The following is a 27,657-nucleotide window of genomic DNA, read 5'->3' as shown; positions in this document are numbered from 1 at the left end:
CACCGAGCCGCATTAGGAATTTTTAAATTTATTCTTTCATGGGAAGTGGGTGTTGCTGGCTAGGCCAGCATTTGTTGCTCATCCCTAATTGCCCTTGAACTGAATGGCTTGACAAGAGTTTTGGCTAACCACATGTTTATGGAGACCTGCCAGCAGCATTCTGCAATAGTCAAGTCTATAGTCAACAAAGGCATGGATGAGGATTTCAGCAGCAAGCTCATTAACATGATAATTGTTTATTTGTGTATCATTCTGTTATCTTCTTGCTTTTTACTGAAAATGCAATAAAATAATATAAAAGACTAAAGCCTAAATAGGGTAAACTCTGTTTAGAAGTTATATACTTCAAAGTCTAGTGTTTAGTTCATAGAAGTGCATGTTTTATGAACAAATGTAATAGAACTTCTAACTCTTTTATATGTGTAGTTTTTTTCAAGCCCTCCTAATAGGACAACCTCTCATTGAGACTTCTGAGACCTAAAGAGTGTTCCAGTGTCCTCATTTCTTCACTATTTCTTCCCCATTTCATCCTTACACACACTTTTGAATCATACATTTTCTTACCTCTGTTGTCTTTGTGCCCTTCAGCTTTTTCCAAGTTTATTTTCCTTTTCTTTCCCCTTTGCTTGAAAAGAAATGTCTACCTATTCCTGTTTGGCCATGCTCTTGTAACCTGCCCTGCTACATGGAGCTCTGATAATGAGACAAAAACAGATAATGCTGGAAATACTCAGTAGGTCAGCTATACTGTGGAGAGACAAACAGGATTTTCATATGGAGATGGAAAACGGGAGTTGGGAATTTTCCTGAAATCACAATCCTGGCTGTGTTAGCAGGCAGGATTTTCATCTCCTGGAGGGGGGAACAGCCTGGAGTCAGGCCTGCTGCCAGGTTAAAAGGCCTGCTCCCATTCACAGAAACGTCAATCCAGTTCTTAAGATCAGTGTAAAGGCCCCTTCACTCACAACCCCTCACTCCTTCACCCTTTCACCCTCTCATGCATTTTTGCCTCCTCACGCCCTTCACACCCCCAACCTCTAAATCCCTCTAACCTAGTCACCAGTATCCACTTTATAAACAGAACTTTCAAGCCCTATAACAACATTTGGAATTCATTGAAGAGCTTATAAACCTGTCAAAATAAACAAGCATCACTTGAAAGGCACTTAAAAAACCATTATCCTCTTCAGAAGTTCATAAATCTGTCAGTGTAAATAAAATCTTCAGTGCAGAATCCATTAGTGCTCTTGAAGGCAGCCAAAAGTTCATGCGTCTGTCAAAGCTTTAAAACAGCCAAACAGATGGCTGAGTTGTTTTGTAAAGAATGAATGGCATCAATTGGAGAGTTTAATCCGTTAGCTCTGGATAACACACTAGGCTAGACTTTCAATACTGTACAATGTGGAATATGACTTTATCCAATGGATAATCTATTCTAATGGATCTGAAGACATTTCTACTTATACAATGCTAATCTTTGATAACTGGCAAGCTGTCAAGTGAGAAGTAACAATCTGGCAACTGTATTATGTGACAATCACGTAACCTTTTCCAGTCACAGCATAGTCATCACTCGTATTAGTAATCACAGATATAACTCAGGCTACAGCATTTCATGATGAACTGTCAAGGAGGCAACACCATTTTTACTCGCATTTTATACTCTTCCTGCCTCCAACCCTGGTTCATGCTTCCACTCTGCAGGATTGATTTAGAAAAACCTTCCAAAATGTGGCTGCCTCTTCCAGAATGATGGCAGCAACTTCTAAACAGCAGTGTGGGGGTCCCCGGCCCTGCCCGTTTCCTGCTCTGCTGAAATAGCCGGTGATGGAAACGGAGGCAGGACTTCTGCCTTTGCCCTTTAGTGGCCTTCTTCTTCGAATTCCTGACTCCATGCTTTCATCAGAATTTGAAGAGCTTAACAATATAACAGTTTATGAATAAGTACAATTCAGGGGACAAGGTGGGTGGGAGGCAGTGAAGTGGAGAAAGAACAAAAGGGCAGGTCTGCGATAGGGTGTTGGACAAGAGTGATTAAATGGGACGATACGGTGGGGGTGGTGGAGAGTCAAGCAATCCTGGGGAAAGGGCCATGAAGGGACTCTAATGGGCCAGAATATTTTTATAGCTGCGGTAGCTGTGAAAAGGCAAAATAAAAACTTTGGGTTGTTTCTATTATGGCTGTCAGGGGTCCTTTTAAAGGAGAACTGGTTAGGCAGCTCAACACCAACACAGCATACATGGAACGTCCCTTGCTCACAGCTCCAGGAAAGCTGAGGTAACAGGGTGCAAGACCCCAATTTAAGTATTTAAATAAAAGTCCTGCCTATTTCAGCTCAGGAAGACCTCTGGAAGCCAATGCCTGGAACTTTTGTTTCAAATTTTAATTTCCCTATTGCTCTATTCTTCAGCGTAAGCAGGATGGTGGGAATATGAAAATAAGCCCAAATGGACTAGAATAACTGTGTGTGTGTGTAGCTGAATCAGATATCCTGCATTCTGCTTGAGTTCTGCTATGAGATTTCATTGGAGTACATAGTAGGTAATTGTTACCATCTAGTGGAAGCAATGAGTACTGTAACGTGTGCCCAAGCACAAATTTTATCAATTTATTTTTGCCTAAAATTGTTAAGGATTGACCAGTTTTCTTTTAAAAATTATACTGCTACAGTATCAAAATTAAGATAGCTTTTAATGTGGAAAGGCTTTACCTTACTTCTTCACATGAAGGGTGGTTAAAATCTGCAACTCCCTATGTTCGTGTTCCTCTGTTCTTGTCATTACTGAAGTTGGTGCTGCACTGTTTAGCCAGCCACACTCAATCCCAATCCCAACCCCCATCAGCATTTTATGTGGAGTATCTCTCAGCAAGTTTTAGAGTGGATTTTTATATGCCATAGATGTCAGCGTATAAATCAACCTTTGAAGCTTTGAAAAATCTCTCCAAAAATGGGGGTCAACTTATACGCCAAGTATAAAAGTGAACCCCAAAGAGTGGGTATGTCTTAAAATCCTGTGTATTGTCTGCTAGATCCCTTGTGCCCAATGATAAGGTGCTGGTAAGTAAAACATGCATTTGTGGGTAGAAAAATTGAGCCAACTACTAATGCGAGTATTGTGTAGTGTGGCTGAAAAGGAGGGTCAACCTATACAACGAATAAAAACATACAAAAACATGATTTTTGGAGCTGAAAAAATGGGATTGTCTTCTACGCCGAGTTGAATTATACGCTGTGATTTACGGTATATGGCATCTATCGAATAAGTTAAGTTGATGGGTTCCTTGACCGCTAAGTGCAGAAATGGAGAGTCTTCTGGTTCAGTTGAAGAATGTTGGCTACAGCTCCGATTCTATTTGTATACAGAGTTGACTAATTTCAACCCATACAATCCTGAGTTGTTGCAGCTGATGTTAGTGTTCATGGGGGAAAAAGACCAATTAAGGTTGCTGATTATAAAGCAGAAACCTGTGCTACCTGTGGATGTCATCAGGGGACAAATTGGATCTTGTAATTACAATCCGTGCTAACAGCACATTGGGATCAGCTTCACCACACGGACTGCAATGGTTCAAGAAGAAGGTCTACCACCACCACCTCAGGCCACCCAAGGATGGACAATAAATGCTGGCCTTTCCAGCAAAGCCCACTTCCTGAGCATGTTAAGGAGTCTCTACAATTACAATTTAAAATCATTCTAGAATTTGTGGTTTTTGTGTCTCTGTTCCACAGGCCTGTCTTCAGACCCTAAAAACCAAATAGTGAAGCTTTTTATTGTTACTGGATAATGCACAGGACTTTCACCATATTTCAGAGGATTAACGTTGATAACACCAGATTCCTTTTCCAAGAAAATAAAAGGGATGAAGTTAGCCAACCGCAAAGAATATTGAGCGGAGCAAGAAAAGGAGGCAACCAATTTGCTGTCTCTCTCCAGACCAATCCCCCACCAGCACCACACCACTATCCAGCCACCCACCCCTCCAACGTATTCACAACTTGTTATTTATTAAAGTAAGCAGTGAAAATTAGATATTGAAATCAGTTCAAACAGCTTGGCGCCAGTTCACGAAAGATTAAATGGACAAACCAGACAGAGAAGGACTTTTAAAAGTTTCCTTGGGTAAGTTCGGGGGAGAGAGAGAGATAATGGAATCATTCAATATTTTTTACACTGTTACCTAGGCATTTAGCCTCATGAGTTGTGTTTTGTCTCAATGCCTCATCACGGAGACATATGACATGTACAAGTTCTGTTATATCTGTTAATTTGTGACTTTGAAAGCCAGTGTCAGGTTCAAAAGTGTTGCCTTACAATACCCACAGAATCAGCTCAAAGATGTTGGCCTGTGCAATTTGATAAGAATTTTATTAGAGGCCATCTACATTTAGGCTATTGATATGTTCTAGTGACACCTAGTTCAAAGCAGCTTGCTTCATGGCTGTTTCTGGTGGTATCCATTATGACATTTCAATCCATATATTAAAAATATATTGTTCCCAGGAGAGAATTCTGGAGCTATTTTTTCTCTACGGTCAATCAGATGGCTTTTAAATGAAAGCAAGAACTATCTTTAGTGTGGCTCGACTATTTCATGTTCAGAAAGCTGGTAGAAAAAAAAACCTTGGACAAAATCTTGCACACTTTTATCACACCCATAATGGGAATTTGTTGTAAATACATCCTCCAATTTCTGCTGTGAATTTTGTTCAACTTGATGTTTTGATTTGAGTGGGAAGAGCACTAGTACTACAGGTTAACATTACACAAACCTTTCAAATGAAGTATTGAAACACTCAAAGAAGGGATTATGCTGAAAAACAGTAATAATTTATAACTGATACACAATAACTCAATCCAATATCTCCATTGCTTAAGCGAGTAAACCTTGACCCATCCCTAGTCTGTGTTGCTTCTCTGTTCTCAGCAAATGTGGCAAGTAGGCACCACCGTTTGCCTCAGTGTCCCTGGATTGGGCAGAGGGCAAACATCAGCCAGGGTTTCCACTCCAGCTATCTGCTTGGTGAGCTGTAATAGAAATGTGTATGTGTGAATGTTGGGAGAGAACATAATTGGAATCTGTTGTGTATGCCCTCTGCCCCTCTTCAGCTAGCTGACACCTACTGTCACGCTCTACACACGAGTGTTGGCCAAGCAAGGTACTAGAGAGTAATGAGCACCCTTGCAACTGTAGCCTAGGAAGAAGGAAACACCTCTGGAAGAAGGGGCAAGAAAATGAAGAGCCATTGAAATACAGTCACTCAGACCTGAGTTCACCACAGTAATGTAAATTCAGGCTTCAGATAATAAGCATAAATGGTGACTGGTATGCTATAACCTATTAGACCCTGTGTAGTAGAGAAGGTCCATAACAAAAATACAACCGGATAAGAAAAACATTTGATATCAGCATAGAGAAACACTGCTAATCTGTAACACTAACAGTTTGTTTTTCTTTGACATAGTGACAAATGGGTGAAATAGTGGTGAATTTTAATCACTTTTTTATGCCACATTGCAGGTTCATGAACGGGCTCATACAGGGGATCGACCATACCGATGTGAACAACCGGGCTGTGGAAAAGCATTTGCTACAGGTAACGACAGAGATATTTACTATATAGAAAACCGGGTTCATATTCCAGAAAAAAGTAGGACAAATACACTGACAAAATTGTGATGGATTAGTTCAGTTGTAGATTGTATTTTATAATGTTGATGATGATTTTGTTTTATTCATTCATGGGAAAAGGGCATCGCTGGCTGGGCCAGCATCATTTTCCCCATCCTCAGTTGCCCTTGAGAAGGTGGTGGTGAGCTGCCTCCTTGAACTGCTGCAATCCACGTGGTGTTGGTACACCCACAGTACTTTTAGGGAGGGAGTTCCAGGATTTTAACCCAGCAACAGTGAAGAAACAATGATATATTTCCAAGTCAGGTTGGTGAGTGGCTTGGAGGGGAACTTGCAGATAGTTGTGTTTCCATGCATATGCTGCCCTTGTCCTTCTAGTTGATAAAAATCGTGGGTTTGGAAGGTGCTGTTGAAGAATCCTTGGTGAGTTGCTGCAGTGCATCTTGTAGATGGCCCACACTGCTGCGACTATGTGTCAGTGGTGGAGGGAGTGAATGTTTAAGATTGAATGGGGTGCCAATCAAATGGGCTGCTATGTCCTGGATCGTGTCGAGCTTCTTGAGTGTTGTTGGAGCTGCACTCATCCAGGCAAGTGGAACATATTCCATCACACTCCTGACATGTGCTTTGTAGATGATGGACAGGCTTTGGGGAGTCAGGAAGTGAGATACTTGCCGCGGGATTCTTAGCCTCTAACTTGCTCTTGTAGCCACAATGTTTATATGGCTGGTTCAGTTTCTTGTCAGTGGTAACCCCCAGAATGTTGATAGAGATATGTTGGACAGTATATGGTGTGAATCTTAATTTCCAAGTATAATAGTTTTGACTGCCCTTGTGCCTCAGTGGGTTTATCCAGCGAGCAGCTGAGCGATTTAATGAAGAGGATCACAGGTTTGATCACTAGATTGTGCTGAGTTACCTAATCTCAACGGGATGATGGCCTGTGTACTCTAAGTTGTCGCAATGCCTTTAAGCATACAGATTCATTCTTATCCATGGCTTAAGTTATTTAACATTCCTAAAATATATAAAGGTCTCCTTCACCTGTCACCAGGATGTGAAAAAAAGGCCTATACTTGTTCTGATTCCTTTTTGTCTCCCTTCCTTCCTATCAGTATCTTGCCTCCCTTTGTCATCCAATACCTTGACCTAGACAGATAAGTTGTGATGAATTTCTAGACAGATGTGTTATTGTGGTAGGTCACTGGACTGCAGTGAAGTCCCACCATTCGCAGGGGTTACGTTCCTGCAATATCTCACTAACGGCAAAATCGCAAAGGGGGAACATGTTTTTGAATTGGATTCAATTAGACCTGTTCCAGCCAGGTGAGGGCAATACTGGACTCGACAGCAAAAATGTAGTGCAATGCCTGTGTAGAGCAGGTGGGGGAGTCTGAGCATTACATCAGTGAAGATTTAAAATTGCAGCTCTGGCTGCCATCTCCCTGGGAAAAGGAGAGAGAAGAAACTGCAGATAAGCGAGCATTGCTCAAGCGATGGGCGATACTGTCTACAAAGTAAAAATGCGGGTAAGTGAATTCGTGAGTAAGGAAGTCACAAATGGCGGGACTTTATTGTGCCTGAAAGACTATATTATAAATTAATGAGTGCTTTGTGTGAATGTATATGACCCTGAACTTGCTGGAACTTTAGCAGAATGAAATAACCTTGCTTTCCTTCATTGCATTCTGCATTGTTATATTTCTCTTTCAAATATATTCTTGCATTTGCGTTCCTTTTCCTCCTTCTATCCTCTTTCTTACCTCCATGAATCCACCTGTGGTGCCATTCAATTGATCAGTCTGTGTGATACTTTCTAGATCTTCTGATATTTAAATTTAATTCAGATAAGATAAATATTTCAGTGAAATTTAAACTCAGTGTGGTTTTTTTGGATCAATTCCAGGTTATGGGTTGAAAAGTCACACCAGAACACACACGGGAGAAAAACCATACAAATGCCCTGAAGACACGTGTAGCAAAGCATTCAAAACATCAGGAGACTTGCAGAAACATATTAGAACGCACACAGGTAGGATAATAGCTCTAAAGCACCCATGTAGGCTATTTGACTTTAATGTAATTATAATGTGATTCACTTTTCTATTTGTATTTATAGTTTTGGCTTGTATTAGATTAGAAAGTTCAATTTGCCAAAAATTATTTTTTCCGTTTGGTCTCACTGTGCTTACGCTGGCTGTGGCTCACTCCTGATCACTTCCTTAGTGGTTTCATGACGAAAAGTCTCTAAGTGTGGATACCAGGTGAGATCAGGCTCCGGTTTGATGGTGAGGTCCCTACACCTGAATATCTGACAACACTCATTGCATAAAGAATAACTAATTAGTGAACTATACCACTCTATCAAGAATCACCTTCCGGAGAGGAAAGATGGGAGATATTTTTGTGGGATATGACATGCTAAGAATTAAAAAGATGCTTTTAGCAAGAAAGAAACGGTTTTGATACTATACTGCAGTTTTGTTCTTTGTTTAAACACAGATCAGCACACAACTTCTGGAGCAAACTGTCTCGAGATGTTGGCCAAGTGCCCAAAGTTAATAATGTCCACATTTCTTACTGGTATTAATTAAGATGGTGCAAATGATTTGTTTGACATTATTATTTGGAGTTGGATCCTGATGGTTTGCCAAGGGATTTTGTATATTTGTATAAACTTCAGATGAAATGTAACTGATTTGTAAATCCTTGTACTGCAGCTCCTTCAATTATTTATCCAACCATTCAATATAAACCAGAATAACACACAGGACTAACAAAAGCAATATTCCATTCAAAAACAATTGCAGTTCTGAAATGTGCTCTAAGTTTATTGAAAACAATTAATACTGTATAAAAGCAAAATACTGCGGATGCTGGAAATCTAGAACAAAAACAAAACTACCTGGAAAAACTCAGCAGGTCTGATAGCATCTGCGGAGAGGAACACAATAGATGTTTCGAGTCTGTATGACTCTTTATCAGAACTAAGGAAATAGAAATGGGGTGAAATATAAGCTGGTAGATGGGGGTGGGACAGGTAGAGCTCGATAGAGGGCCAGTGATAGCTGAAGACAAAGAAGAGATTGCCAAAGATGTCATTGTCAAAGGGGTGTTGATGGTGGTGATATTATCTAAGGAATGTGCTAATGGGGACATTAAGGGTAGCAAGCAAGACAAGCTAGTGGCAGATGGCCCTGGTGGGCATGGGGTAGGGGGAAGGGAATTAATACTGTGTGCTGACCATTGAAAATATAAATACTTGAGGCATATTATTTACCTGCATTAGGATTTAGCTTGAGTTAGAAATTCTGCAGATATATTTGCCCACTTTTCCTCATTTTGCTTGCGTTACAATGGTGGCTATACTTCAAAAGTACATTATTGGTTGCAAATCACTTTGGAACTACTTGACATTTTGAAAGATGTTTTATAAATAGAACGTCTTCGCTTTATTTTAGAGGATTCAAGTAACATCCTAGAAATAGCTGTAAATCAGGAAGTGGAAGGGAGGGAGGAACTGCAGAAAATTACAATCACCAGGGAAGTGGTACAGAGCAAATTGTTGGCGCTGCAGCAGGCTGAAGAGTCCCTGAGTCCCGATGAACTTCATCCTAGGGTCTTAAAAGAAGTGGCTAATGAGATAGTTGATACATTGGTTTTAATTTTCCAAAATTCCCTAGGTTCGGGGAAGGTTCCATTAGGTTAGAAAATAGTAAATGTAACTTCTTTACTCAAAAAGGGAGGAAGACAGAAAGCAGGAAACTACAGGCCAGTTAGCTTTACATCTGTCATAGGGAACATGTTAGAAGCTATTATTAAAGATGTTATAACAGGGCACTTAGATAATTTCAAGGTAATCATGCAGAGTCAACATGGTTTTGTGAAAGGGAAACCATGTTTGACCAATTTATTGGAGTTGTTTGAAGAAGTAACATGAGCTATGGATAAAGGGGAACTGGTGGATGTACCATACTTAGATTTCCAGAAAGCATTGATAAGGTGCCACATCAAAGGTTATTGCAGAAAATAAAAGCTCATGGTGAAGAGGGTAACCTATTGGCATGGAGAGAAGATTGGCTAGCTAACAGGAAACAAAGTAGGCATAAATAGGTCATTTTCTGATTGGCAAGATGTAACGAGCGGTGTGCCACTCAACTTTTTACAATTTATATAAATGACTTGGAAGAAGGGACTGAAGATAGGGTTACTAAATTTGCTGGTGACACAAAGATAGCTAGGAAAGCAAGTTGTGAAGGGGACATGAGGCTACTAAGAGATATAGATAGGTTAAGTGAGTGGACAAAGATCTGGCAAATGGTGTGTAATGTGGGCAAATATGAAATTGTCCATTTTGGCAGGAAGAATAAAAAAGAAGCATTTCTAGGTTATCGGGGGAAGATGGGAATGTGGAGTTAAGGTTACAATCAGATCAGTCATGATCTTATTGAATGGTGGAGCAGGCTCCTGGGGCTGAGTAACCTACTCCTGCTCCTAATTTGTATGTTAAGTTGTCCCTGGGAAGTCATAAACTGGATTTAAACATTGACTGCAGCAGGAAGGCAGCCTGTGGCTATGTCACTTAGATATTCATTAAAACAACTACTAGTGACTGGTCCTTTCTTCATCCCACCTTCAAGGGGAAGAATCCAGCTTCTACCCAGCATCTCCTTATAGTGGCAATGAATGGACTCACTACAAGGGAAATCATTGGGGTTGTAATTACATATTTGATTATTCTGCAATATGCTTGGTCAGGAATTGTAAACTGTTGGGAAAGAATGAGAAGATAAGGACAAGAAGCCATTTCACAGAATCGCATTTATCTAGTCACAATTTAGTTAGAAATTAATTTAACCTGTTTTTAAGTTAGCTTTACTTCCACTTCTCTTTCTGACTCATGCTAAATTATGGTTATCCAAGCTCCAATAGCTTTAATATGCGTTTTCAAAGCAGTCATTTTTTTATATGTGAATCTGGAGATTTGCAGATTGGCTGTAATAGAGGGAGTTGGGGATCACAGCCAAGCAAAGTCACTCACTTGCCTAATTCTACAAATGTGCACTCACTATCAAAAGTCACACTGCATGGTAATCAAGAGTTGAAAGCCTTGCTTGATATTCGGCATTCCTATTCTTCAGTCATTGAAGCCAACTGCAGGTATCCCCTTTACTGTCCCAGCTAAAATCAACTAAGTCAGAAATCAAATCTGGGACCTTGTATGATTCTGTACCACAGCATACTGTACATTTACTCACTGAGCCTTGGGGTGCCCTGAGTAAATCTCTGAAATGGCTGTTGCAAACACAGTTTGGCAGTAACGTAAAAAAATTAGGTTTAAGTTTTTCCCCCAATTACATTGTCTCTGCTTTTCTACAGGTGAGCGACCATTTAAGTGTCCATTTGAGGGCTGTGGCCGATCTTTTACCACTTCCAATATCCGTAAAGTTCACATTAGAACGCATACCGGAGAGAGGCCATATATCTGCTGTGAACCGGGCTGTGGTCGAGGGTTTGCTAGTGCTACTAACTACAAGAACCATATGAGAATTCATACAGGTAAATTGCAGCATTGAACACAAAGCACTCAAGCTAAAGTAATTTATACATCCATGCTAATGGAGCATGTAGCAAATTAATTTGATATTTATAGGTTCCCATGGGATTGTATTTATTACTAAACTGTTACACTATGAGGTGAAATTACAATGTGCAACAAGGCACAATTGCATTAATGGTATTTTGTATGAAATTCCTTTGCCATTTAATGGTTCAGCATATTTTCTAGAACAAGACACAGGAATTTCATTACCATACCAATATATGTTGCACCGTGTAATTTCACTGCATTGTGGAAGCTTTTGTGGCATGTTTGCATCCGTGCTTGTGTCAAATGAAAATGCTGAGCATTTTTATTTCAATTCTACATAACTTTGCAAACCTGATATTTAACAAAGAATTTAAGGAATGCAGTATCTACACATTAATGATATTTCCACCAGGCTAATCATTGTGCCCTTGGCCATGTTGACATAACAACAAAGAGTGTTATTGAACAGCTTTTGATTGTGTAATTCAACCTTTATTGGATTTAGGTGGTAGCTGATTTGATAAAAACATGGACATACTGTAGAACATTTATGTTAGTTGATACTGTTTTAAAATATGATTACATTTTAATGAAATTGAATTGCTTTGAACCCATCTGAAGCTCCTTTTATCACAACATTCCAGTTTCGAGCAAATAGCTGTTTTGAACAAATACCTTAAATTTTTTGCCAGTTGAGACTAGTCTGATGTCTCCATTCTGATTCTGCTTTAGAATCAGACATAAATTGTTTGCATGTGTTAGTTGATAAAGGCATTCAATGCACAAAGTATTAGAATACTCATCTGGGGGAGCATCAGGTTTTACAGTGCAGAAGATCCTGGGTTCAGTTCCTGCTATGTGCTGAGTTAGCTGATCTCAGAGGCACAAACTGGGTCAGCAATTGGAGGCTGGTTAGGACAGTTTGGGAGAACCAGCCAGTGTTCCACCTTCTGACTGCTATTCAGAAATTCATGCTAGAAGGGGTAAGGTGCTCATATTTCAGCTCCAAGCACCTGTGGAAGCACAACCCAACAACATTCGGGATCTCCAGGAGAGGAGGACAGAAAACTGAAGGTGAGTCTAGATTATAGGAGATTGGAATTGAACATGAAACATTGTTCTCCAAAATTAGGGCTGAGCTCTGCCATTTGTTTTCATTCTTCACCTTCAGTGAGCCCAAGTAATTTTACACAGTACAACCTGTAACAAATAAAATATGCTAATTCTGGTTGGAAAGGTCAGATCTTGCCTGATTGACTTTATTCACCCTCAGGAGAGAAGCCCTACGTTTGTACAGTACCAGGCTGCGGAAAACGTTTCACAGAATACTCCAGCCTGTATAAGCACCATGTGGTCCACACACATTCCAAGCCATATAACTGCAACCACTGTGGAAAGACATATCGGCAGACTTCCACATTAGCTACACATAAACGCACCGCACATGGTGACATGGAAGCAACAGAGGAAAGTGAACAGGCTTTGTTCGAACAGCAACAACACCAGCAAGGTAATTACCCTAACTACAGTCAATAACGTCTCAGTGTTTTTATGATTTAAGAAATCTTCCCATGAAGTGACTTATTAGCTCTAATGATGGAGCATTTAAACAATTGGAAAAACACTGGCAAGACCTCAGCCTTGCTCTTGTGGGCAATAAAAGTACTACAGTTTTTGTAGTTACCGGTGACTCCTATGGTTGGCTCTGTAAAAGGATTTTCAATGTTCAAAGTGCTGCACCTTGCCCATCATATAACACCCACTGTTCTCAAGTGAAGTATTGAAGGAACTAGACCATGGCAGCTTCTTTGAACGCAACATGATGGGGAAAACGAATGATCAGACTCAAAAGTTATGCACGTGTGTAAATAGGTTAAATGTTAGAAGGGTTTTCTTTATGCAGAAGGTTTTTTGACATACATTGGAATACATTACTTGTTTGTATACTGAGTGTAGATTTCCTGCAACAGTTCAAAAAGCAGCTGGACAGTTTCTCTGCTGTTGCTATATCACTTCATATAAAGGAAGATGGCATGTTGAGTATACACCTCATGGCCACTGAGGCCTCCTGAACTCATTTTGTTCACCCTATGGAGTTAGAGGGTTTTCCCGGATTTTCTTTTCTGAATTGGCTTGAGTGTTTTGAAATCCTTTTTTGCCACTCCAAGAGGTTTCTTGGCTGCTGGTGGGACTTGGTGCTTTGTGGCATGATTTACTGTTTGGGACAGGTTCGATGGACAGCATTTTGTATGCATATTGCAGTGATCAGGAGAGCACAGAGAGGTAACTGTATCAACAATGAGTGAGTAAATTACTGATAGAGTTATAGTAATCAGGGGAGATTCAGAACATTGTGGGAAAGTGAGATATGTAAGACAAAAGGCAATATATGGAGGGCAAAAAGAGACAGTGACTCAAAGTTATGGCAACAGGATGAGCAATTCCCAAAGATCAGACAAGGAGAGGATTCAATAAAAGCAATGCAAAAGGAGACCTACCAGTTGTCAAATGGATCCAAGCTATATTAAGTATGAAAATACATACAGCTCCTTTTCTTGATAGAAGTTTTATTCATAGAAAGCAGCATTATAGATTCCTGCCTCCTACCTACCAAACCACCCAGTGTCCCAGCAGTCCCTTTTCTTACGTGTTCAAAGACAATGAATCAGTCTATACCCTTCACCTACTTATCCTTAATCTTAACAGTATAATTGACATAACATTAACACCAGTATGTGTATTATGTATATTGCATGTGACTGTACGCTTAAAATGGTGAGTAGTCTCAGGGTCCTGCAAGAAATGTACCAGTAAGTGGGTCTGTAAGGATAATGTTACATAACCTACTAATTATAGACCTAAAAGACCTAAACTGAGAGCCCTCTATTGAGAGCCCCTAACTAAAGACAAAAGAATCTCAACCATTAGCCTTAAATTTTAATAACTACACATAAATGTGTTACGGCTGCTTCATAATTTCATACCTTTTGCCCAACAAGCTGTGCCGACCACAGCCTCGGCTTCTGATGCAGTCACCCGCTTCGCCACCCAGACAGATGTCATATAGATGGAAGTTAACATAGGCACCTATTTAGGTTAAACTCTATCAAATTGTTGAGAGTGGAAACAATGCACTGAGATTATATGGTCGAATCCGGAGTGAAAAATCAAAATTGCCATCTCATACTTACCAATTCTAACTGCAGCTTTCCATTTTATGAATGTATGTGCTTAACATGCGCTTTTATTTTCCAATTTGTGTTTAACTCCGTCTCTTTAATCCCATATATTTCATTCTTAGCGACGGTTATTGAACCTGCATTGAAAAGGCCGCGCATCACGTACCTCTCTGGGGTTGAAGGTGATGGTGGAATTCCTACTCAGGTTACCATGGTAACCCAAGATGGGCTGGGATCACAGGTAGCCCTTATATCACAGGATGGTACTCAGCAGGTATGAATAAAACCTGGGTGGTTCAACTATGTGGTGATTTATTTTCTTAATATCAATTCAGTGTGATTAAATTCAGGATGAAAAATGAGTACAAGAACATAAACAGCCTTTTAAAGATTTTTACAGACTTTGTCCCCCAGCTTTCCTTAAAGTTTTGCCCATTTTGTGGGGTGGCGGCTATGTTTCCAGTAGTGCTGCCTGTCCTCTGATATCTTGCTGAAGTAGCCATCCATCATCTGTGAGCTCTAGTGGTTAGCAGGTTAGCATTGACAGGCTATTTGATCATAGAGCACAGAACAGCCAAATCTGAGTGCTCTATGATACCATCATTCTTGCATTTTCCAGCGAGTATCTTTTAATAACAACCAAGAGCAGAACATCTGGCTAATGTATTGCTCCTTAATCCAGCTGATTGAGACCAATTGTATCCCCAGCAGTATCTCCAACTGATAGCATTAACTCAGCACAGACTCAGAGACCTGTTCTGTTTAGCTCAGTAACACACTTAATCCATTAAGACATCTAAGGAGAAAAATAAGGTTGTTTATTCTTTCAAAAATTTTGGAGTTGTGACCCAGTTGGTAGCACTGTCACCTCTGAGTGAGAAGGTTGTAGGTTCAAGTGCTACTCCAGGACATGAACACAAAGTCAAGTTGACACTCCAGTACAGTACAGGTGGAGTGCTGCAGTGTCAGAGGTGCCATCCTTAGGGAGAGATAGACTGAGGCCCCATCTGCTCCCTCAGATTAACTTAAAAGTTCCTGTTGCACTATTTTGAAGAAGAGCAGGGAAAGTTCTCTCCAATATCCTGGCTAATATTCACCCTCAATCATAATCACAAAAATAGATTTCCTTGTAATTATCACATTGCTGTTATGGGAGCTTGCTATTTGCAAATTGGCTGCTGCATTTCCTACATTACAATACTGCAAAAATACTTCATTGGCTGTAAAATACTTTGAGACATCTGATGGTTGTGAAAGGTGCTATACAAATGCAAATTTTTCAAGTCTTTTTTCCCTAAAGATGCTCAATACTATTAATAGTAAAACCATGCATAGTGAATTAGGGTTATAATATCATTATTGAAATGCTGGGTGAATGGACTTAAAAATGCATTTTTTGGTGAGGTGAGAAATGGACCCTTGTATTGTGCCACTGAAGTTAAACTCTTTTTTCACACAATCTGATAACAGAATATCCACTGATTAACCATTTACAATACTCGGTAGACCCAGCATAGAAGCATTTTTGTGAGTTTGAAATGTTTATTATTTAATGGTAATCATTTCTAAATTTTTCTAAAAGAATAACGTTAATTACAGGTTAGTCTATCGCATGAAGACTTGCAGGCTCTGGGAACAGCTATCACCATGGTAACTCAGGATGGTACTACAATTGCTGTACCCACACATGAGGGTGACCTCACAGGATCGCCAGGTGCTCATACAGTTACCATGGTGACAGCAGATGGTACAGAAGCACAGCAGGTATGTCATGACTTGCATCATTATTATCATTAATTGAGAATGTACATAATCAGAAATGCTGAAAATATGTATTGCAATTAATTGATCCTGCTGATAAGTTTTATCTTTAAAGGAAAACAACACTAAGCATTACAAATGTTTATGGAAAGCAGTATGAAAAGAATGAAAGTCACTAACATGAATCTTAGTAAAAGCTTAACATTCCAGTATCAAAATTAACAATTGCTAAACATTTACAAAAAAGCGTGATTACTTATTTGATGTTCAGTATGTAAAAATTGCAAAGAATTAAGGAATTGGTAGATTGGCTGCCCATTCACCTCAGCAAATTGGGTTTGAAATGACCTCAGGTTGTTGAGATGAAAGACTACACTCTGCCAGTTGTAAGGATTTTACCTGTAAATCCAGGATACTTCAACCCACTCTTTGGTTCACAGCACAAAAGTGACCCCAGTTCAGTGGTAAATTGGCAGTTTTACCCAGAGATTACGGGGTGCCTGGAATTGAATACAAAATGGAAGGACCACAATGTTAAGGCAATGCATTAGGAGTTTTATTTTGCAACAAACAAAAACAGAAGTCAGTCATTCTGATGTACACTCTTGACTCTGCCTTTAGCAGGTGAGTCTTAATTATGTCAACTTCGAAGATTGGGAAGTAGTAGCTGAATTGAAGTGGTGCCTCTCTTGCACTACTCAAATACAGCTGTTGGTAGCACTGATAGTCTTTATGGAGATGCGCACAGCCTGGAACCTGTCAATCAATCAAATATTATCTTTTTGTACATGTGAGCAGCATATTTGTAATAGAATTTTAGAGTTTATATTCACAAATTGTACAAGCAGTTTCCACAAAATGTAAGGAAACAAATAGATTTCTGAAGTTTATACATTGGGCAGGTTTTACTTACCTTCATTTGTGAACCTTATTTTGCCAGGTTGCTATAGTGACATCAGACGGGATGGTAACTGGGGACTCTGCTTTAGCAGCTCTACATGCAGCTGAAGTGGTACAACACCATCAGCAAGTTGCATTAGTAGCAACTGCTAACGGCACACAGATAGCAGTACAGGTGGGTATGATGTTTCAGGCTGAATATGTTCCCATACCTAAGGCTGCAATACCATATTAAAAAAAAAATGCGAAGACACAATAAGCGCTGAGATTGAAGACTGTTTCATCCAATTAATCCATTCTTTGGAGGCAATGTATGATTAGCACTGCCAGAGCATCTCCTCATGGAGATGAATAAAAGGTATACTTGAGTCAGCAGGATTCATTCTCAGCTTAATCTAGCTTTTCACACCTTGAAGAAAGGATCCTTCCTTGAACCCTGAGGAAATTTGAACCACAAAACAATTAAACCTCAATTTAACATTTCACGGAGGACCTCTTCTTGGTTACAGCAGGACTGGGGTCATCGTCTTCTGCTGAGTTAATATAATTTGATTAACAGAATAAATCAAACTACTACATGGAACATAATTTATGGTAATATTAACATGAGAATTTGATCACTTTACCATGAGCTGTTGGATGACAGTTGATAAATGCTTACTCTTTTTGCTGCTGCTACACAACAGAAAATTTTAAGAAAAAACTATTCTCATCTCTTAAATTTGTTAGTGTACTTAGCGTTGACTAAGATTAAGGTTTGGGAGTCTGATTCTATTCATGATGTTAGTGGCAATAAGTCAGATTTTTGGGGGTCATCTCATTAATAGCATTGCACCATTAGTTTCCTGTGGCAATGATTCAGCGAGTGGGAAAAGAGAGAACTAATGTTAGAAATGTACTGATAAAATAGTAATGTCACTAAAATTGAGACCTAACTAGTAGTCACAACTTAAATTGAGCAGATGCTTTCCGCCAAGATGCTTTTAGGCTGCAATATATTTTGGCACCTGATCTCGGACTAGTTGCTGCAATATCTACCGGTACAGTGCTACCTGTTGCAAACTTGACTCTATCATGCAGAAAGCTCTGCTCCAATTAATTATGCTGACTATGTGAGAGCATCAACATACTCAGCACATTTAAATTAAATTAGATTTGTTTGTGAAGTGCTCTGTAGGCCTTTCCTAAACCCTCTGGTTGTCATTGCACTGGAGGCATACTCCAAGTCAAAGGAGCATGAAGCTGTGCAAAGCCAGGTCATTACTTAACTCTGGAGTTAAACTTGGCATTTTTTGCATAAAAGTGGAAAAATGAAACGAAATCCTTCGACTCCAAAGAAGTTAGATTATTATATTAAAACAATGAAAATGGAAATATTTGAGCAGTAGCTTACTATTCATCAACCAAAGTATTCATTCCAACTAGGGTAAATAGAGGTTTAATGCAATCCCCATTGATATCCATCTCTCAATTTATGTGAAAGAACCACTCGATGGGACCAATATGTTCCTTAATCCCATGAAAGCTGTCCTAATTATATGTGGTAACCATTAATTGGAGAAGTCTCCATTACCTTTTTGAGCTGTCTCAGTTGTAATTCATTGCTAATTAAAGATTAAATTAGAGAAATTCTTAGCTGTCCCTGGTGAACTACCTTCTGCTTACCTATACCTACACAGACTTTACTGATTGCTGTGTGCACAAGCAAATTCACAATGCCCCTGGTTGATTCCATATTAACGAAAGCAATAATTACCACAAGCTGGTGCAGGGCATACTTTCCCTCTAAAATAATGTTGACTATTAGCGTTATCTTTAGTTCTGAGATGTATACAGTCCTTTTTTCAATGATACTATTTTGACACAGCATTCCACTTTCATTCCTAGTAATATTGCCTTGCATAACTGAACAGTTTTGGTCCCCTTATCTAAGGAAAGATATACTGGCATTGGATGCAGTCCAGAGAAAGTTCACCAGGTTGATCCCAGGTATGGAGGGATTTTCTTATGAGGAGAGGTTGAGTAGGCTGGGCCTGTACTCATTGCAGTTTAGAAGAATGAGAGAGGTGACCTTATTGAAACATATAAGATTTTTAGGGGCTTGACAGGGTAGATGCTGAGAGATTGTTTATCCTTGTGGGACAGTCTAGGACCAAAGGACATAATCTCAGAGTAAGGGGGCGCCCATTTGAAGCAGAGACGAGGAAGGAATTCTTCTCTCAGGCTAGTGAATCAGTGGAATTCTTTACTGCAGAGGGCTGTAGAGGCTGTGTCGTTAAGTATATTCAAGACTGAGATAGATTTTTAAGCAGTAAGGTAATCAAGAGTTATGGGGACAAGGCAGGAAAGTGGAGTTGAGGATTATCAGATCAGCCTTGATCTCATTGAATGGCAGCGCAGACTCGATGGGCCAAATGGCCTACTTCTGCTCCTGTGTCTTATGGACCCTTTTCAGAGAAGATTTGTGTCTTCTACCATGGGGCAAGGTTCCTGCATGATCCAAATTGAAAAGGAGGGATTTCATTAACAGACTTTTAAAAGAGAATAATGATTTTGGTTTATTGATCAGAGCAGGTGAATTTTTTTTAGAAAGTTAAACCCAACCTTTTACACCTGCCAAAGCTATTGCATGGCATTGAATCCAAGTTTCAGTAATAACAGTAATCTGGTACGAGGTCATTATTTTCAATCTGTTGAATAAATTAATTTTAAAGTCAAGGAAGATACCATGCCATAATCGTGGAAGTACATAACATAACAGTGGGTTTAAGACCTAAAAGGCACTGCAAGCAGAAGAGGTGTGTGAGATTTTGCTGAAAAAAAAAGACGTTGTTGAAGATTTTCACCTTGCACTCATCAGGACGGATAGGCAACATTCTGTTTGTGGAGATTACAACTTGTGCTGCCGCCTTTGGCCCTGAGAATTGCCCAGTCTACCTCAGATCACCCTGAAAGGGTAAGGTGTCTCAAAAATATGAGAAACAGGTGAAGCCAGCTGTTTAACGCTGTTACTATATAGTAGCAACAGGAATGATATCCTCCACTAACAGGATGCTGCAGTCAAGTCAAAAAGACATTCTGCCTATCAGACAAATGAGCAATGTGGTATATAAATTTCAGTTGCTGGTGTGATGCAAGGTATGTAGGCTGTACACCCTGACAACAGGTGGATCATGTAAAAAAGGACTCCTATTGACTGTTTGCAACAGGTAAAACACTGACTGTACCCAACCAGCCTGTGTTTGCCAAACTCAGATCAAAATGTCCAACATTAGATGTGACTCTGTGATTGGACAACACTTCCTAAACAATCCTAATTTTGCTAAGAATTACACTGACAGCCAATTTAAGATTATCAGTCAGGCTCACAGTGTAGCTGATTACATGTGCTAGAAGCTACAAAAAAATTCACACACAGGGCCCCGTCCTTTGCAAATGGAAGGAGCGTGTCCATGCATTCTGCTTTTTTTCAACCGAACAGAAGCTTGGAGGACAGCTGTTCCCTGGTTCAAACCGCATGGCAATGCCTTGACCAATCAGACTCAACTTGCCTGGTTTGAATTTAAGCAAAAACTTGACAGTCAACTGTTCCCTGGTGCACTCTCCATGGCAGCACCTCTACCAATCAGAGTCCTCTTGCCAACCAATTGGCACCCTCTTCTCATGCAGTATTAATTGTTGTTCCCTTTAGATTTGGTACTCTTATGAATCTGTCCTGCTGAGTGTAAGGTGAAAAGCTTCAACAGTATGTCCCTTTTCAGCAATACTCAAGTTCTGTACTACCAAGCGACTATTTTGTGAGATTTGTGACTTATACCTTATCATTCAGTTTGTGTCAACCTTTATGAAGAACTTAACACTTGTGTATTGCTCGCAGGATGTCACAAAGTGCTTCAAACCTCATGAATCATGTTTTAAGTGCAGTCATTGTTGTTTGTGCACAATAGGGTCTCCCAAACATTAAATGAGATCAGTGGCCAGCTGACTGGCAGAAGAACATTTGACCAGGACAGATTGCCAAGCTTCTCTTAATAAAGAACTTACACCATTTAGAAAGATTAACTAGCAGTGTAATGTTAAAATTACCAACAATCCCAACGCCTCATCACAGCTGCTGATTTTGTAATCCCTGTCGATGTTTGTCTCTTTAGCTGGAAGAACAGCAGACGTTGGAGGAAGCTATTGGCATGGCAACAGCAGCGATTCAGCATGAAGGATTGACACAGGATACAGTTATGACAGATAATGACCCATGAAAATGGAGGCCAGGAAACAAGTGCCACATTCAGGAGTGAATGAGCTGCAGTTTGCTACCTAGTCCTATCCAATGAAATCCTGGGAACCAAACATAGACTACTCACAGACATTTAAAATGAGTTGATTCTCAGGACTAATAATTTACTGTGTGTATGTTGATCTCAACTCAGGTGATTTTACACAATATGGCAAGGGTTTTATGATGAAAAGGAGTTTTAGAGCTGCTGTACTGATTGATAGACTTATGGATTTACTTGTACAGTATAAGATATAGTTTTATTGAAAATTTCCATAGTTTTGCTTTTTATTAAAGATGAAATGTTTACTGAAACTGGTGTAGGGTTGGCTTCTGTGCAGAGTTGGAAGGAGCATCAGGCTGGTCATTTTAATGGCAATCAGTGACAAGTTTTCAGAATGTGTATGCTGCATTTTGAGGTCCAGTACTTGATGCTATATGAACCTGTATATGTATATATGAAAATAAATTTTGAAAACTGCTTTGTTATTGGCCTTTGTGTTGATTTCTGAGTTTCCATTTAACAATGTATTATGGAGCATCTGGTGATTTGGTTATTGGGAGAGGGACTGTGGAATGGTTAATGTTGGTTCTGATCAAGTATCCATTACTACATTGTCATATATTTATTAAAAATCAAGGCCAGTTTCTCATGCTTGCAGTAATGTTAATATTCATAGTTCTAACTCTGGCAGTTATTAAAAGTTTGCAATCTTTGCACTAAATTTACTGCAGCCATACTGGATACCACAGTATCATGGAAATAGCAATTAACCCACCAACAGTAGATCTGGTCGAGATAAGTCTCCATTCCCCATAACTGTCTTACGTACTTAAAATGTGTGTGGATGTTAATCTCACATTTTGGTAGATCAGCACTCAGCCCCAAATCCATTTGTATCTATTCAAACCTGTAGTTTATTTATAGATAGAACTACTGGATTTCGTTAACCTAGACCATATTAAAAAGAAGTGTTTTTATTAAACTATGGATGAAAACTGCAACAAGTGTGCTCAAGCCAAAAGGGCAATAACCAGTACAGCACAAATAGAGGTATTTGGATTGCTTGGAATATCTATGAAATATTCTGGCATAAAACAAGTGACCATTTACATGTATTCAGCGAGGAAATAATTTCTAGAAAAAATGGCATTGCATGTGCATTGGAACAATCTGGAAAAATAGAAATGCAGGACACAGGGCTGTCTTTTTTTAAGTTTTGATTTAATTTGAAATCGCGACTAATTATTCAGCATCTAGGAAAACATTTCTAAACAAGCCTTCAACAAATTGTGTTGATTTGTTTCAACAGCCATGAATAAAGATTAAATAAATATAGCTAATCATTGTTGTACTTGTTAACTGTTTTGCTTGATATATATCGAGGAGGAGGAATCACTTTGAGAATTCTCCACGAAGTCAGTTAGATAAAAACCACAATGTCATTAAAAACCAGCCAGCTTCCTGTCACCTTGGCTATCACACAACCTCAATGAATTCTAACTGGTAACAGCTTTGAACTGCAAGGAGGAGAATTGTTGCTTGTAGATCTATGCAGTTTTGAAACCGGCAAAGAGAAACCCCTTCTTCACAACATCGTCACCTAGTGTCTTGAGGTAGAGGATGGGGAGAGACTGAGCAGATTACTGGGGTGAATTAGAGTCCTCGCGTTTTCCGGCTGCAAGCAACTGAGCTGCTCTTATTTTTCGTGAAGTGGTGAGTTGTCGATCGGTCCCAGGTTTTGTTAATCATTGCCTGTGTTGGGCTACGTGATTTTTGGCTGGCCTTTCCGAGAGCCAGTGGTATTTCCTCCTCACTTTCATCCTCTGCCTTCTGAGATGTGTTGAGGGCTCTTTTTAAGAGTAATCAGCTGTGAACAAAAATGTAACTCAATTAACTGCAAAGATAAAATTTGATTTCTGAGCTTACAGCGTTAGATCATTGCATCAGTTGTAGAGCTCACTTGTTTTGACAGAAGATTGTTATTTTTATTCTGAATTCTGCTTTTGCATATAAAGCTTTCTGCAGTGCACACTACATGAACAAGAGCAATTACAGGTACAAAAACGTGGTGGCAATTGTTATGACGTGCCACATGATGTGTGCCAGGCAGATTAAATCCATCAGGGAAACTTGATCACGCAGTCACAAAAATTTTGTAATTTGCATTTTATTTCGAGATGCGTGCCTTGAATTCAGTAGTAATAAGTCCCCAAGACTTCGACCTTTTACAAAACTAAATTAAACATTTATTAACAAAAGAAAAGATTTCAAGCACATATATAGATATTCAAATTGCTACTATAATAACTCCTAAAACCCCTAATTAAACTGGCTCCCAGTTATACATCTGCTAAGGCAACAGTAAAAACAGATTTAAACAGACCCAGGACATTTGCATTCAAACTGAGTTTTCTCAGCTTTGGTTCCTGTAGACAGCAACTTGATGCACAGAGGCTGGAAGCTTTTCACACTTGTGTTAGATCTTAGAATGCCTTCTCTCCTGACACATAGCCTCATCTCCTTTATACACGATTCTCTCTTTTTAATGCAAATTCCATTGTTCCCATATGTTTTTGCAACTTTACTTTCCTCATAATATAAATCTTTCATAGTACTAGTTTTAACAGTAACCTTTGGGAAAAATAAATATACTATTTGGCTTAGCTTTTGGCTAAGTGTAACATCCTACCATCTCTTTGAAATTCAAACGAACCTAATTTATCTTTAATTCAAATTTTCCTCACACCTCATTCTAAAACTTGAGCCATGTTTAAACCTAGCTACTATTTGATGAATCAAAGCCTCCAGACCAGCTGTCTTCAATTCCAATAAATCCCACTATTAACCCATTTTTCAATAAACCGCAATAATATTGAGAATTATTATATTTTCATGACACTATGGTAGCACCAGAGCCGTGAGTTTAAATCCTACCATAGCAAATTGTGAAATTGTATTCAACATACCTGATCAGCTGTGGACTAGCACCTGGAAAATTGAACTTCTTGGATTGTTCAAAAAGCTCTGGTTCATTAATACAGGGAAGAGAACTAGCTATCTACCTTGTCCACAGGGAACTTCAGTCCTACACCACATTGTTGACTTTTAATGCCTTTTGATGTGGCCTAGCAAGTAATTTTGTTGTACAAACAATTGCTACAAAGTAGAAGCCTAATCGCTGCCTTTTCAAAAGGCCTCAGTGTTGATAGGAATGATCAATAAATGTGGCAAACCCAGAATCTAATTATCAGTGACAGTAACTTTAGTATTTGAATAAGTATGAGATGATCAAGAGAGCATGGATTTGTGATGGGTAAGTCACGTCTGACTAAGCTAATTTCTAAGATGGCCACAACCATGGTGGGCAGGGAAGTGTGTGTAGATGTGTTGTCCAAGTGAAGTTTCAGAGGCATCTGATAATGTTTCATACAGGAGATTATTAGCAAAAACAAAACGATATGGAATTGGGGGTAACATGGTTTAATAATTGTTTGGGAGGTAGGAGATAAGAGTGTGGGGATAAAGGGAGTGCGGTCTGGTGGAATGTGTGCTGTTTCCCTGCCTATGTACAGCTGCCTTAGGATTTCACCGTATATAGCAATGATGAATGAAGGAATAAAAGTTGAATATTTAAGTTTGCAGATGAGATGAAATTAGGAGGCATAGTAAATTGTTCAGATCGGAGCAGGAAACTACAATAGGAGAGGATGGATTAAATGACAGGGTATAACTATGACAGAATGCCAAGAGGGAAATTAGAGGTCATTTTCTAGATCCAAGGAAGACAAATTGGAATTTTTTCAATAACGAGATTAGGAACTAAAGGTAATACAAGCCAGATTTATGCACAATACCTCAGGAAGAGTATATTGGCCTTGGAATGGGTACAGTGTAGTTTCACCAGGCTTTAGTAACATTGGAACAGGAATAAGCCATTTAGCCCCATGAACCTGATTAGCCATTCTATAAGATCATGATTGATCTGTGACCTAATTCCATATTCCCACCTTTCTCACTTCTCTGTTAATACCTTTGGTTGCAAAATCTATCATTTTGTTTAAAATTACCAATTGACCCAGCGTCAATTGCTGCTTGCGGATGAGAGTTCCAAGTTCCTATTGCCCTGTGTGCGTAGAAGTGTTTTCTAATTTCAATAGGATAAAAGCTCCTCACACCCCGATTCCTGTAAGGACTCCATCCCATTCTCTCAGTTCCTTCGCCTCTGTTGCATCTGTTCTGATGATGCCATTTCCAAAACAGTTCCTTTGACATGTCTTCTTTCTTCCTTAACCGAGGTTTTCCACCCACAGTGGTTGACAGGGCCCTCAACCGTGTCTGGTTCATCTCCCATGCATCCGCCCTCACACCTTCCTCTCTCTCCCAGAACCATGATAGGGTCCCCCTGGTCCTCACATCACTCCATCAGCCTCCACATTCAAAGGATCATCCTCCGCTATTTCTGCCAACTCCAGCATGATGTCACTACCAAACACATCTTCCCTTCACCATCCCTGGCAGTTTTCCGCAGGGATCATTCCCTCCGGGACATCCTGGTCCACTCCTCCATCACCCCATACACCTCTACCCCCTCCCATGGCACCTTCCCATGCAACCGCAGAAGGTGCAACACCTGCCCTTTTACATTCCCCCTCCTCACTGTCCAAGGGCCCAAACCCTCATTTCAAGTGAAGCAGCACTTCACTTGCACTTCCCTCAATTTAGTCTACTGCGTTCACTGCTCCCAATGTGGTCTCCTCTGCATTGGCGAGACCAAACGCAGACTGGGTGACCACTTTGCGGAACACCTTTGGTCTGTCCGCAAGCATGACCCAGACCTCCCTGTCACTTGCCATTTCAACACTCCACCCTGCTCTCATGTCCACATGTCTGTCCTTGGCCTGTTGCAATGTTCCAGTGAAGCTCAATGCAAACCGGAGGAACAGCACCTCATCTTCCGACTAGGTACCTTACAGCCTTCTAGACTTAAAATTAAGTTCAACAATTTCAGAGCATGAACTCTCTCCTCCATCCCCACCCCCTTTCCGATCCCCCTTTTTCCAATAATTTATAAATTTTTTACACTTTATTTTTTTCTTTTCCCTCCTATTTTTAAATTTATTTCGATCTATTGTTTCATCTCCACCTTTTAGCCCATTCTGATACCTTCTCCCACCCCACCTGCACAAGGGCCATCTGCCACTAGCTTGCTTCCCTTAATGTCTCCATTAGCACATCCTTTAGATGACGTCACCACCATTAACACCCCTTTCTCCTTTTGTCTATGACATCTTTGGCTGTCTCTTCTTGGTCTCCACCTATCATTGGCCCCCTATCGAGCTCTCCTGTCCCACCCACTTCTACCATCTTATATTTAATCTCATTTTTATATGCCTTAGTTCTGATGAAGGGTCATACGGACTCGAAATGTCAACTGTATTCCTCTCTGCAGATGCTGTCAGACCTGCTGAGTTTTTCCAGGTATTTTTGTTTATTTTCTAATTTCAATCCTGAAAGACTGTGTTCCCTAAGTTCTGGGTTTCGCAACCCCAAGTTGGAGGGAAGCCTGGGGATGATGGTGATCCCGTGCACCTGCTGGCCTTATCCTTCTAGGCGGTGGAAGTTGTGGAAAGTTTCACTACATTAATGGAACGATTGAAATGTTGTTAAAAGAGCAGAGGGAAAACATCTTAGATATGTAGTTCTAACAATAGACCACAAGGTGGTGCAAAAGTAGTGGCATTCCCACATCCACATCAGAATACCTGAAATCAGCCTTAAGGTGAGTGACTGCCTTTGACACCAAGGCAGCATTTGACCGAGTGTGACATCAAGGAACCCTAGTAAAACTGGAGTCAATGGGCATCAGGGGGAAAATTTTCACTGGTTGGGTTAAAACCAGCACAAACAAGATGGTTGTGGTTTTTGGAGGTTAATCACCTCAGTCCCAGGAAATCACTGCAGGAGTTCCTTAAAGTACTGTCCTCGGCCCAACCATCTTCAGCTGCTTCATCAATGAACTTACCTCCGTCATAAGGTCAGAACTGGGGATGTTCACTGATGATTGCACAATGTTCAGCACCATTCACAACTCCTCAGATATTGCAACAATCGATGCCCATGTGCAGCAAGACCTGAAAAATATTCAGGCTTGGGCTGATAAGTGGTAAGAGCGGGAGGGTCTCCAGGTCAGGCAAGCTTGATGCAGATTGATGCTGCACTGGATATAGCCTCTGATAACAGGCTAGTGACCTGTTCCTGGAAAACTAGCTTTGGGAACAGATGTAAACATGTTCTTTGTCTGCCTCATGTACCACCAGG

General features: G+C 39.9%; 1 protein-coding gene and 1 long non-coding RNA gene across 3 annotated transcripts in view; one reads left to right on the top strand and one right to left on the bottom strand.

Annotated features, from left to right (window-relative positions):
- LOC121282576 (zinc finger protein 76-like) overlaps nt 1-21,816 on the top strand; it is a 59,755-nt gene extending 37,939 nt beyond the window's left edge. Inside the window, exons 8-15 of one of the 2 annotated variants that reach the window (XM_041196321.1) lie at nt 5,522-5,597; nt 7,539-7,664; nt 11,012-11,191; nt 12,496-12,732; nt 14,524-14,675; nt 16,001-16,165; nt 17,103-17,237; nt 21,214-21,816. In XM_041196321.1, coding sequence (XP_041052255.1) covers nt 5,522-5,597; nt 7,539-7,664; nt 11,012-11,191; nt 12,496-12,732; nt 14,524-14,675; nt 16,001-16,165; nt 17,103-17,237; nt 21,214-21,318 — 1,176 coding nt within the window. In that variant the 3' untranslated portion in view covers nt 21,319-21,816. The remainder of the gene's footprint in view (nt 1-5,521; nt 5,598-7,538; nt 7,665-11,011; nt 11,192-12,495; nt 12,733-14,523; nt 14,676-16,000; nt 16,166-17,102; nt 17,238-21,213) is intronic. The other variant, XM_041196322.1, reaches the window with a different exon arrangement.
- A 727-nt stretch (nt 21,817-22,543) lies between these two features.
- The window catches only part of LOC121282202, an 86,960-nt gene continuing 81,846 nt past the window's right edge, over nt 22,544-27,657 (bottom strand). The window contains exon 3 of the long non-coding RNA XR_005944013.1: nt 22,544-23,206. This is a non-coding gene — a long non-coding RNA (uncharacterized LOC121282202). The remainder of the gene's footprint in view (nt 23,207-27,657) is intronic.

This window comes from Carcharodon carcharias, chromosome 9 (assembly GCF_017639515.1).
Source record: "Carcharodon carcharias isolate sCarCar2 chromosome 9, sCarCar2.pri, whole genome shotgun sequence".
Lineage (NCBI taxonomy): Eukaryota > Metazoa > Chordata > Chondrichthyes > Lamniformes > Lamnidae > Carcharodon > Carcharodon carcharias.
Note: the sequence above shows the minus strand (reverse complement) of the source record. Positions and strands in the feature narration are given on the sequence as shown.